Below are 13,893 nucleotides of genomic sequence, written 5' to 3' on the forward strand. Positions count from 1 at the left end.
ATGCTCAAGTTTCTTAAATTTTCTAACAATATCACAACTTTCGTTTCACTTTTATTATTTTTTTCTTTGATTGTTGCCTTTGTAGTAATAATTTCGCAAATTGTTGGCAAATTTTCACAAATTTTCGCAATGCGCTGCACGAGCACACAGTGCAATGACCGTAAACGCTATTTGTTGTATAATTTTAGGCTTGAATTTTCAGCAGCAGTATTAAAGAAAGCAAATTAAAGAGAACACCGCACAAAAAGCTTTAATTTAGAAATCATTTTAAGAATCACAAATGATTTTAAATAAATTAACAAACAATTGAAAACACATGCAGCAACAACAACAAGCACCTATAAAGTGAATTTCTGTGTTCGGCAAACGATTACGCGTCGTGCTCGCATACAGTCTGCGCTCGCATATTGGTATCTCTGTCTGTGTGTGTGTGTGCGTCGTGTCGCTTAGTTGTGGCTTGTGGCGTAAAATGCCGCTGTGGGCCACCACTTTTTTATGATGGAGACATTCCTTGTCCTTGGGTTATGTTTCATAATATACGAAGCGCTGGATTTCTTTCAAGGATGCCTGCATAGTACGTCACCGAATTCGACCGATCAAATCGAGGCCTATCGCCGCCAATTGGACGAGCAGCGACAACAGCTGCAGCAAGAGCAATTCATAGCGAATTTGACGCCGCTCTTGGGCGCCCAGCTGTTGGCCGCCACCTCCAGCGTATCGCTGACGCCGAGCGATTCCACCGCCAGCATTATAAGTGAACAGTTACGCGCACAACAACAACGCGAACAACTCGAACAACAGCTAGAGGGCAGCATACGCAGCAGCAGCTGCAGCGGCGCACCCAGCAACGCCGGCGACAATTCGTTGAGTACGCCAGCTTTGCATAGCAGCGGTTTGGGCAGCACTTTCGGCTCGGCCGCCGGCAGCGGGAGCTTGAGTGTGGCCAGCGGCAATAGCAGCGGCGCTGCCTTTCGTCCCGCCTACCGTAGCGCCTACGAGTCGCAAGAATTGTACGCGACTTCGTCACTACCGCGCGACTACTACTTCCTGCAGCAACAACAACAAAAGAATAAGCATTCGGCGCGCTCGCTATTCTCGAAGTTCGGCGCTTCCAATTCCGATAATCGCATATTTCCCGAGACCACAGCGGTGCTGGGCGTGCCTGCGGGCGTCATTACACAACAGCCAGCGGCGAGTGTGGTGAATCATTTTGACTGCTTGCCGCCGGCGACGGTGCCTGCCTCGCCTTTGGCTGTGGACTTGAAGCGCGCCATATTGAGTAACAATAATAAGAATAGAAACAGCAATAACAACAACAAAACGTACAACGAACGTAGACGCGCAGCGTGTGCGGTGGAAAGTGTGCTGGTGCATGGTGTAGCGGTGATTGCCAGTCCGTCGCGTGATCCGCCAAATCCTACTGCAACAACAACAACCACTTCGGTTAAACGTGCAAATCAACGAAATCGTAGCGCCAACGCGTCGGCAGCACAAACGACTGCGCACGATAGTGACGGCAGTACATCGGATTGTGAATCGGATACGAGCGGTGATTCGTCCGATTCGTCGGCGTCCGCTTCGGCCGGTTCCGCGTCGCTGGCCTCGTGCGGTGAGGATAGTGATCCCGGTTTGGGTGAGGAACGCGAGTTCGGTTTATCTAATTCGTGTTCGTCGTCGCATGCGGACTTTCGGGAAATCGAATGTGAGCGCCTAAGACGCAAGTGTGTGAGTGTGAAACGCATCTATAGTATATCGGAGAAGTTTTGAAAACTTAAATCAAGTGAAATTCGAAGTGCAAAACAAAAGTTGGTTACTTTGAAGTGTTCAAAAAACAATTTGGAAAAGAGGTTTGAATCGCTTTTGCTTTGGTTGTAAAAGTAGCAATTGCCGATTTCGTCAAAAAATTTATATGAAATATAATGTATATTTGCGCTTTACAGTTATACCACACCTTCATTTCACATTCTACCTTTATCGCTTCAGCTCACATTACCACTAAGCAGACTTCTGGTTATTCACTCATTTTCACTCTCACTTTTGTCAATAAATATTTCTTTGTTTCTTTGTTTAATATTGTGTGCTATTGTGTGTCACTTAACTCCACTTCTTTCTTTTTCACAATTTTTTAAATAGTAGAAGTGTTGAAATTTATAAAAGTATATTTTTAAAGCAACTTGTCTCCCGACGTTTTACACCTGAAATATTATAAAACATTGATGGCAAATACATAGAGGTTTGAAAAATGTCTTAGATTTTTCAAGCGCTTAAAGTCAGGGATTAACTTTTATAAGTCTTCGCTCGTTTGTCTAGGAAATTGTATTTCGAATATCTGGTATGTACTCTACTCATCAGAAAATTTCACATTTTCCCAAATTTATGCTTATCTTTGTTTTTGGAATTTCTCAATACCGAGTTTGTAAATGAAGTTTCACTATTCAATTTGTCTTGCAAACTTGAGTTTATGCTAATTGGGCAATTGTCTTTAAAACAGAGATGCTTAAACAATTCAATATTTTTAACGTTCATTTTGGCATTTACTATTTTGCTATTTTAGTGGCTAAAACATCGTTTTTTAACTAAACTCTATCTAGTTTTATTTGGTGATCCATTTTGAGATTACCTGCAAGATAAAACACCTTTTGCAGATAAAACACGGAAACTTCAAATTTGATGAGAAATTTTCATTATCATTCGAAATAAGATTCTTTCGCGTTTACTTTTCGAGGATTATCTCTTCCAAATGTTGGCAGCGGCTACATATCAGATGGTCCATTCGTTGAGCCCAATTTTCGATGACTCGTTCGAACATGTCGATTGGTCACTGGCGAATGACAAGCGTGATGTTTTACTCCAAGGCCTGAATCGAAGCGGGATTATCCGCATAGACCTGTTTAGACCTAATGTAACCCCGCTGGAAAAAGTCCCACCCAAAACGTGAAATTATCTGCTCACCGAAGTGTTCTATCAATAAATCCATTAAATGATGCGATATGGGGGAAATGGCGAGGTCTTGTTGAATTCAAATGTCGCCAAGATCATTCAGGCATCAAATAGTCGGTTTTCACGTCGCGATAACGGTCGCCATTGACGGTTACGTTCTCACCGGCACCATTTTTGAAGAAATATGAACCAATGATTCCAACTGTCCGCAAACCATACACAACCGTTGTTTTTTCTTCATGAAATGGCAGCCCTTGAATCCCTTTAAGTTTGCTTTTCGTCCTAAATGCGCCAATTTTGCTTGTTTACATACTCATTGAGCCAGAAATGGGCCTCATAGCTGTTAAAAATTTGGCTCGAAAACGTCGGATCTTCTTGAAACTTTTTAAAAGCGAGATGATGTCCCTTAAAAAGGTCGAGAGATTTCTGTTCTTGCACAAATTGTATTTTGTACGTTTTCAATTTAAGATCTCGACGTAAAATGCGTCAAGTCGTTCCATACGTCAGTCCGAGTTGCTGCGAACCACGCCGAATCGACTTTCCATGGTCTTCGAGTACACTCTCAGCGACGGCTGCTGTATTTTCTTCACTGCGTGCCAGACGTGGTCTATTTGGTCGAATACTTTCCAATGACGAATGTCGGGTGACAGTGTTGCGAATAGTAGGCTCTGTAGGCCGGTTATGTTGAGATAAGGTGAGCGCGCGAAACACATTTTTTTCAGAACGTGAATTTTCGTCATGAAGTAGAATGATTTGTAAACGTTGTTCGTGCGCCAGGTTTCTATAATGAAATGGCAAAAAATACTGAACTAAAATAACATGACAGCTTGACACGACTCACGCTTGATTGTTGCAGCTTTTTCCGCAAAGAAAGCTTAACAAAATTATCTCTACAAGATATTGTCCGTACAATGACCTACGACCGAATGAAGTCAAAAATTAGCAAAATGGCGACGTTAGAAAAAATTTATGACTTCAGTTGTTAGGTCATTATGCTTATCTGAAGAGCTATTTACAGAAAAGATAAAATGATTAAACTGCGCGTTTACATTTTAGAAGGCTGTAAGTGAAAAGCTATTTGATTTATTGATTCGAAATTGCAGTATGTTGTTTTTGAAGCTATAACAACAGGCATGCCCCTTAATATGAAATATATAACATAAGTTATTTTCATAACATTCACAACAGCAAAGACTTAACATAAGCGATGTTAATAACAGACTGTTTTATGTGACTCTGTTTTCGTGCTATTTAATTTAATTTGATATTTTTTTTATTTTTGTACAATTAACATTTGCACCTCCTTATACTCTGTTAACAGCATCACTGTTATAACAGTAGTAGACCAGTAGTTAACATATCTGTTGACAGAAGAACAATTCCATGACATTTAAGCAATCGAATTTACATTAAACGGTGTTTAAAGGTTTTATTTTTTTAAAACAAAGATAATTTTTATTTGAAAGATTTCTTGTTAAAAAGAATATTAGGCGAATAAAACTAGTATGAAAATAGTCATAACTTAGTAAATTATGCTAGGAGAGTCATGAAATTTCGACACAGCATTTTTGAAATATTATTATTCATTTAAGATAACAAAAAAAACACTGCGCACCCTCAAAACTGTTCATTGCATTAAAAATGGTGGCCCCTCAAAACAGCTATACAGTAATCTGTTAATTAACATCGCATAATTCCAAAATCGCTGATGTCAGTTTTTAGCCGCAAAATTTGACATTTTGTATAGAATATGTTGGCATTTCAACTGTACATATAAATTGCTGTTATTTTTGGTCAAAATAAAAGCAGAAAATGAAACTGTAAATGTAAGTCCTAAAAGCCATAGACATGTAAGCTTTATATCCATACTTTCATAAACCAATTGAATGGCAACAAAGCTTTAGCTGCGTCGTTACAATTTTGTATCTGTTTGTTAAGCTGGATATTTTGCGTGGCTTTCGTTTTACTTGTACACCAACACATAAAAATACCTACAACAGCAACAACATTGTGTTACATGGGTTCACTTATTGCTAGAGTTGCTCCTGTGGTGTTACAGCTTTTGTCTGGGGTCATTATGGCGCCAGCATGCGGTGTCAAATGGTGACAGTAACAAACAGTGACAACAACAACAATAATGTCAAAGCAACAAAATCACCGCATATACCGAGGCTAAAGCTGAATGTCGGTGAAATGAACAAACGACAGCGACGCTGACGCCGACGCCATTTTTTCCGCGCGCATTGCCACAACAAACACAATAACAGCAATCGGTGTATTATTTTTTTAGTTGTTGTTGCTTATTTTTGCCACTTTCATTTTATTTTTATTGCCAGCCAACATAATAGTTAGTTGCTGTCGCGCTATTCGGTAGTCGTTGGTGACGCTGCCAGCCACGCTGCCTGCAACCGCCTTTGTGTTTAGCGAGCATGCGAGTGGAGAGCGGCGGCTTTTGCTGGCTGCTAGAAAAAATGCAATTTTCTAGTTTGATGCGCAAACAGTGACGGCAGCAAAAATACATAGAGCGGTGAATGGAATGGTGGCGTTGCCTTGATTGGGAAAATAGCGCGCTATTTTTATGTGTGGGTGTATGTGTGTGTGAGGGTGGCGCGCGCGTAAACAATAGCAGCGCTGATTACGTGGAAAGCCGCTGCAAAACTAACGGCAGTTCGGTAAAAGAAATTCTGACGGCTGTCACAGCGAGCAACCAGAACGATGGGGAATAAAGAATAATGCTGGGGGGAAATAGTAAGAGTGTCAAGCGGGAGAAAGCTGAAAGGCAAGAGAAAGCGAATATTTAGCAAAAACTATTTTTCATATTAAAGCGCTATTAAATATTTGATATAGATGCCAGCTAAAATAGAAAAATACCATTAAAGGTTTAGAAAATTAGCTTATTATGAGCAAGCAGCGCTGCATGGAAAACAGCGAAATGTGCTACATTTCCGTTAGACTTAAATTTAGTGCATTATTTATGTGCCGCTACTACTTTGCATTCACAGTTATAATATTTTTTTCAAGTTTTTTTTTCAATACATTCTTTCGTATATGTTGCTGTTGTTATTGCGCTCTTTGTGCCACAAGCTGCCGACTGATAAGACAGTCTTTTCATATCAAATCAAATAAAATGAACTGCCCACCAGCTAAGCTGTCAGTGCGCAGCAATCCGATTTATGCGAAAAAAAGAAGGCAAAAACAAAGAAAAAAGGACAAAAGCACAAAAGCAAAAATAAAATAGAAAACGGAAAATCACAAAAAAATATTTCTATGAAAGAAAATCGCAAAAAGTATTTCTATAAAAGAAATCTCAGCAGTAGAACAATATATAGTAAGAAAATAACGTTAAAACTAAAAAAATCAGTAAATGTTTTTTTTTTGCTTTTTTACCGTTATCTGCCCGCCGAGCAGCAGCCCAGCTGTTACTGCACATCCTTTCCCCCTCTATTACATAATGGACGCTAAATTTTGCAACGAACTGATTGGAAATGTAAAAGCTGCTCAATGTCTGTTCAGTTTTTTCCCCTCTTTTTTTCCAGCTCTAGGCACAGACAAAAAGAAATAATAATAAAAAAATCACGTTGTTAGTTTCGCAATGTTTTATATACTCAACGCCCGCATCTTTCATGTAATCTCTCCGATTGCGCTCTCTCCCGCTTTCTGCATTTTAGCTAACTTCTCATTATGTCTTGATTCAAAACCGATAGCAATCAATATGGTAATTGCGTAGAAAGAAAAGGAAACTAGCAAACGGGACTGATGCTGAAAGGCAAGAAAATGTGGAAAAAACGCGCTCATCAACTGCTATTGTCTGCCTATGTGCTTTGCCTGCACGGCCAGTGGTCTCGACGGTCACATCCATCCCTTTGGTGTATAGCCTTGCTTTGTTGGCCCGCCTGTGACAGACTGTGTGTAATTTATTTTAATTTTTGTTTTTCGCATCCAACTATGCTTAGTGGTAAACGCCGTTAGTGCTAATCTTTCAATCCTTTGCACTTACATGCTTGTTTGAGTTTATATATTCATACTATACCTATATATGTAGACAAGTAGTTATACATATATAGACAAACACGTGCTTTCTAACTAATTATGCTCTTTTACTGCTTATTTTGCCTATTATTCTCTACATACTCTTTCCGTTTTTATCCTTCTTTCACATTGATAGCTGTTGTGTAAGCGCCTTACTTAATTGACAGCATCCACTGCATATACGTAACCAAGCGGCTTAGCCTTAGAGGCTTATTCAAATACATGTACTGTATACATGTGGTATATACATGGTATATACATACATATACCTAACGTATATGGATACATTATGCTTCTAGTACACCCATAACGTTTGAAGTTATAGTTTCTCCAAATCTTCTTAATACATGCGCTTAATTTGCGAAATGATACGGCAATGCGTATTCAAAACAACCTTGTCAGCCAAATTAATACTCAAGTCTTACACGTGACAGTATAAGACGAGAGAAAAGAAATTCTTAAAACAACAAGCAAAAACGTTTATTTCGGCTGTACCGATGCTTTAATATCCTTCACTGTTTCAAGTCCTCATTGCAACAACTTGATTTTCAACGTACAGTTTGTATGGCAACTATGTGCTATATTTGTCCAATCCGAACTATTTCTTCGGAGATTATATTACATTACACTATTTGGTACATTAACGCATACTGAATTTCGCTCAGATATCTCGTCAAATAAAAAACTTTTCCATACAAGAACTTCATTTCGATCGTTCAACTTGTATGACAACTATATGCTATAGTAGTTTGATGTCGGCGGTTTCGACAAATTAGCAGCTTCTTAAGTGGAAAAAAACGTGTGCACAGTGTCTGATCGATATCTCAAAGACTGAGGGACGAGTTCGTGTATTTAAATGTTCGAAACTTCATGACAAACTTAAAACAAGCCAAGTGCTAGCGCAATACTTTCTTAATTGATTCCAGAGGCTTTCGGATATGCATATCCTAAATCCTTAAAAAAATTACCCAGTCATTGCAAGTTTGATGTCGGCGGTTTCGACAAATTAGCAGCTTCTTAAGTGGAAAAGAACGAGTGCACAGTGTCTGATCGATATCTCATAAACTTAGGGACGAGTTCGCGTATTTAAATGTTCGAAACTTCATGACAAACTTAAAACAAGCCAAGTGCTAGCGCAATACTTTCTTAATTGATTCCAGAGGCTTTCGGATATGCATATTCTAAATCCTTAAAAAAATTACCCAGTCATTGCAAGGTGTGCTCCAAAGTAAACAGGACTTTTGAAATCTACCGCCCCCTGGTGGCGACACTTACGAGTATATGTCGACCAGTGCGTTAGAATCTGCTATCTTTATCGATTGTCCAGTGAGAATTTCATGACATTTTATTGATTGGAAGTGAAGTTATTGCGTTTTAAGTATCAGTATGTTTGTGTTATCGGTGTGAAAATGAGCGTCGAACAAATGTTGGCTCTTTGTTTTAAAACTGGTTAAACTTTTACCGAAGCGTTTCAATTGATGAAACAAGTTTATGCCGATTATTGCCTATCCCCACAACATGTGGGCCAATCAAAATCTATGATGACCCGAAATTCCATCAAAAATCAACCGAAATCATCATTGAAATTCATGGAAATGGAATTGAACGCCTCCAAAACAGCCGACCAAAAATTGCTCAGAATCCAACCTTCGAAGGACGATTATTTGACCAAAAATCACATTTTAACCATTAACCACTCTCCGTATTCACCTTATATGGCACCGTGCGACTTCTTCCTTTTCGGAAAAATGCATTTGCCCATGAAAGGAAAACGTTATGCAGACGTAGGGGCCATTCAAAAGGCTTGCACCGGCATACGGGCGGCCATACCGGCCAACGAGCTAAAACACTCGTTCGTCATGCTTTTGGACCGGGCAAAATTCTGTATTGAAGCAGAAGGAGACTATTTTAAATAAAATTAATTGATTTTGCCGAAAAAACCATTTGTTCTGTTTTTTTTTTTAAGTCCTGTTTACTTTGGAAAACACCTTGTATACCAACTCAACCAACTAGTTAGGTATACTTCTGTATATACACAGCATGCTTCTCCACAATGTTCCGCAACCATTGTCAGCAACAGGCAGGCGTCTATTGTATCCATTCTTTACCTCATTTTATACTAAATTGTTTACTTTTCAGAGAGAAAATTACTCGCCCCATATGTTCCTGAAAAGTTATTACAAAAGTGCCAGCGGTCGAGTGTGTTGTTTGCGTTTGTGTAAATTAAATTTTTTATTTGAAATTGCTTGGGGAAACTTTCACTTTGCGCCGCTTGTAGTCACTGAATCGTATTGACCGCAAATATTGGCGATAATAAATGTGAGATGACATTAACGTCACACAGCATCAACCTCAATTGCTAATAATATTTGATTTAACGGTGTTTACGCAAACCAGTGTGCAGCTGTTGGAGATTTCAGGTTGTTCGAATATAATTTTTTATACTCCAATTTTTGTACTTTTTAAGCAATCAGTGTGTATACTCTGGAGGATACGCACAAGCCATATAAATAAATTGCATGACCACATATTTTATATAAATGAGACGGTGTCTTGAGAAAATATGAAAGCAGAAGGTTTTTGTTTGAAAACTGAAAATTTGGGGCTAGTAGTAAGTTAAAGTTAAAGTTAAAGTTAAAGTTAAAGTTAAAGTTAAGGTTAAGGTTAAAGTTAAAGTTAAAGTTAAAGTTAAAGTTAAGGTTAGAGATAGGGATAGGGATAGGGATAGGGATAGGGATAGGGATAGGGATAGGGATAGAGATAGGAATTGAAATAGAATAGAAATAGAGATAAAGATAAATATTAAGATATAGATAAAGATAAATATAGGGATTGATGTAGGTGTAGAGATAGGGCTAGAGAAAGAGATAAATGTAGAGGTAAAAGATAATACATAGAGGATAGGCATAGGGATAGAGATAGAGACAGAGACAGAGATATATAGATAGAGATTGAGATAGAGACAGAGGTAGACATTATATTACAAAGATTGATTAAAAAAGTTTAACCAAAACTTTTTTAAAATTTTACACTGAACTTCTGCTTTTCTTAGTGTTTTCTTAACAGTTATAAATTACTTCATTTTTAGAGTTTACTTTTATATTCAAAGTAAGTAACTAAATACAGTATGAAAAGTAATTTAGTGACCTCGATGGCAGAAGATAGGCAAAAAGCACTTAATCACCAATAAGCAACGGGAAATGATAGTACACATTTTACGTTTTATGTCGGCGCATTTCTTTGCAAAATTTTTAAATAAATTTTTTATTTGATTAAATGACACGAGAAAGGAAGAACTTTTTCTTCGAAGCAGAAAAGAGAATGAAAAACGAGTTTGTAGCGCAGATAAAGGTGTTACAGAGCTAAAGTGCGGCTAAAGTTAAGTTGTACAGTGAAACGCAAATAAAACATACATTTATGCATCTGTGTGTGTGTGTTTGCTAAAGTTCGCAGTTTGCACTGCGTAGCGCAACGGTAATTCTTTCTCATTTCTGCCGATTCACACACAGCGGCGTAAGCAATCATGACAAAGCGTTGTATGTATATTTTCCCCCACCACAAACCGCCTAAAGTTCACTAGCTCCCGTGTTTGTTGCTGTTGTTCTTGTTTAGTACTGACTTCATTTCATTTATTTTCCTTGGCACTCTGGCCTTTTGGTATCTCTCCACATTCTTCAAATCGTATTTCCTTATCATCTCGGCTGATCGTTAAGTCTGGCGTAAAAGTTGTCCTTGCTTGTTTGTTGTTACGTTTTCTAAGCTCGCCGATGCTCGCTCGCGTGGTGCGCGGGTGACGGCGGTTTTGGCGTTGAAGATAAATTACTTTTGTGTTTGTGTTTTCTGGCGCATTTTTGTCATTGTTATATCGCACGTCGTTCGCCTCTTGGGCCGGTGTGTTTGCAACAATATGAAAGTCTTTATGCCACACAGCACTTTACTCACGCTCTCTCGCCTACGCTGCCTCTGCACTTCTGTTTAGAGATAGGTGGGTGTTTACTAAAAGCGGGCGGCTGGTGATGCTGCTTTCGTATGCGCAATCGCTAAGGCGGAAGTTGCCATTGTCGTGAATGTTTAACATCCGTTTAACATCAATTTCATTCTGATACAGTCACAAAAAGGCAGACTTCCCTACAAATGCATACATATGTATTAGAGGGTGTATAGGTTATGCTACCGACCGTTTGTAGCTCGACATGTAGAGTCTCATGGCTAACATAACCTTTCTAATGCGATGAAACTAGGCCCCATTTAATGTTTAACTATTTATTGTTATTAAAATTGTATATCAAAATACAAATATGGCAAATTTATTCCGAAATTTTCTATATTAATTTTTCGGGATTGAGAAATTTCGGGATTGTATTCGCAAATCTCTACAGTTTGGCTATTTTTTAAATATACTTTCCTTCCAGATTTTTTTTGCGGGATTTCGAAATTTTCGTATTGAATTCATAGGTATAATTTTTAGTAGGTATGCTTAAAAACGGTTAATTTTTTCGTTCGTTTTTCTGAACTCTCTCTCAATTATAAAATTTTTGCTATTCATAACTTAATCTTCCATTTTAAGATTTTCTTTTTCGGGATCCTGAAATTTCGGTATTGATAATTTTTGCACCTTTAGTTTTTCAACTTTCTCTCAACTATAAAATTCTTGCTATTCATAATTTAATCTTCCATTTTAAGATTTTCTATTTCGGGATCCCGAAATCTCGGTATTGATACATAGTTTTTGCATCTTGAGTTTTCCAACTATTTCTAAACTCTAAAACTGTTCCTATTCATACAATAATTTTCCAGTTTAAGATTTCCGTTTTCGGGATCCCGAAATTTCGTGCATAATTTTTCCGTACAACAAACCTTAAGCACACACGAAGTGAGCGACTATTGCATTGCCTTAGTGTAAACGCTAATATATCTTTATGTCATGCTATTTCCGTAGATTTTACGGTACTTTATTGCAAAAAAGCGGCATTATAGGCCAAACAGCGGCTCATCTAAGCCGTTAGCGTACATATGTATAAGCAGATACATATACACTTGTATTTATTTCATGGCATTAGCGCATCATATAACCTATTGCATAAGCACATTAAGCCACATCCGTGTGCATGTGTATGTGTGTGTAATGTTATCGCCACTTTGAAACATTGCTTTTTGGCTTTGGCTTGAGCCCTCTTAAGACCTGACACATACATATATATGTATATAGAAGCATATATTCTATGCAACACTGTGTGTGTGCGTTGGAAAATTGTACGGTCCTTTCTATCATATACCCATAAATATGCGCCGTTATTGCCAACCGCCAACACTTACACACACACACATACATGCATGCAATAATAAATACAAAGCCGCCACAGCGCCATCATCACCGACTCGCACATCCTTTTCAACTGCGTGATAATCATTTTAAATTAAATCATAATTTTAAACACATTTCCGCTGACGTGAAAAATTTACTTAACAGGAAATAAAAAATTACCAAATACTAAGTGTCCCTGCTGTCCCATAAGTAAGTGCGCGAGTATTTTGTTTTTATACAGTCATTCCCGCGGCTGTTTTGAGCGCCGTCGCTTACCGCACATTATTTACGCCCTTTAGAATTTTAGTGAGATTACAGGAAATTTGCGGTATATTAGTCTGTGTGGGCGGGCAGCCGGGCGGATGCCATAATTATTACTAATATTTCGTGCCGTTAGTCATGTCGACGTGCGAAATATGAATAATTTGAAAATGCGCAGCAAATTTTAAGACGGATATTCGGGGAAATTCGGCGAAATTCGTCAAAAGTTTGGGGAAAAAGTACTGTTTTTTTAATGTGTCAATTTATGGTAAAAAGTTTATGCTGTGAATACAAAGTTGTTGCGATAAATAATTTTTTTGAATTTTTACTGACCTTTTAGGAAAAAAATTATACGCTTGAAATAATAAAAGATTATTTTGATATTTTGATTTGAAAATGTTCAAACTTTCTACAAATTCAAATTCGCAAACTAATTTATGTGTTTTTATTTTTAATTTCAATGTTTAATTTTTCCTCATCCATTAACTGTGGAGTTTGCCTGCTATTTTTAATATGTGGTGGGTTTCAGCGGGTAAAAGCGCAAATATATGTACTTGTAATTATAGAGAGAGAATATTTTTTATAGCATACTAGAAAAATTATATGTCATGACAATTTTTGAGCTGAGGACTGATTTTTGTAAAAATAAATTTAATATTCAAAAAAATTTTAATATTTGTGCTACAATTGCTACTTTTACAACATGAGAGGTTACAGTACCTAAAAAACAAAAAAATCACATGCGATATTTCTCAACTGATTCAAATATTAAAATACAATATTTATAAAATTTTATCGTAAGAGGTTACAGTATCTCAAAAAATAAAAAAAATTATATTAAAAAAAATTTAAAAATCGCATGCGATATTTCTCAACTGCTACAAATATTAGAATTTAATATCAATAAACTGTTTCGTGGGATACTTCAAGAATTTTTTTTCCAGAATTGCGCTATTTATACCTTTAATATACAATATTCCATAGTTAATATTTTATTTTTTTTGGCAATGTGATAAGAAGCTGATAGCTAGAAGCAGAAATTAAATATTTTTCAAAGGAAAATAGTTACTAGTTCAAATTGCTTTTGTTCATGAAATTTAAAGGTAGCTGCTTTAAATATAAGCCTGTCTGAAAATTTTAACGCAACGAAATTCGTAATGAAATGAACTAAAGAGTTTTGCATAACTTGTAGTTAAAATTAGTTTTTAAGAGAGTTGCCACCTGATGTAAATTTTAAATTTAACTAAAAAAGTTGCCCGTTGCCTCACGAAATTCAATGCAAATTGAACAGCTAGCAGCACGCTTGCAGTTGAGAAAATATTTTTGGACAGAGTTGTCACCTGCTTATATAATCTAAA

The 13,893-nt window shown here is 37.3% G+C and overlaps 2 protein-coding genes across 7 annotated transcripts in view; both read left to right on the forward strand.

Annotated features, from left to right (window-relative positions):
• LOC120774162 (neurobeachin) overlaps positions 1–13,893 on the forward strand; it is a 713,474-nt gene that overhangs the window by 483,528 nt on the left and 216,053 nt on the right. The gene's annotated exons all lie outside the window — the stretch shown is intronic.
• Positions 211–1,780, forward strand: LOC120774163 (probable serine/threonine-protein kinase dyrk2). Its single transcript, XM_040103585.1, has one exon. The coding sequence runs from the start codon at positions 496–498 to the stop codon at positions 1,765–1,767; it is 1,272 nt and encodes a 423-aa protein (XP_039959519.1). The 5' UTR covers positions 211–495; the 3' UTR covers positions 1,768–1,780.

Source organism: Bactrocera tryoni, chromosome 4 (genome assembly GCF_016617805.1).
Source record: "Bactrocera tryoni isolate S06 chromosome 4, CSIRO_BtryS06_freeze2, whole genome shotgun sequence".
Lineage (NCBI taxonomy): Eukaryota > Metazoa > Arthropoda > Insecta > Diptera > Tephritidae > Bactrocera > Bactrocera tryoni.

Coding starts and splice junctions, on each gene's coding strand:
- LOC120774163 (XM_040103585.1), top strand. CDS start 496: ATGATGGAGACATTCCTTGTCCTTGGGTTATGTTTCATAATATACGAA.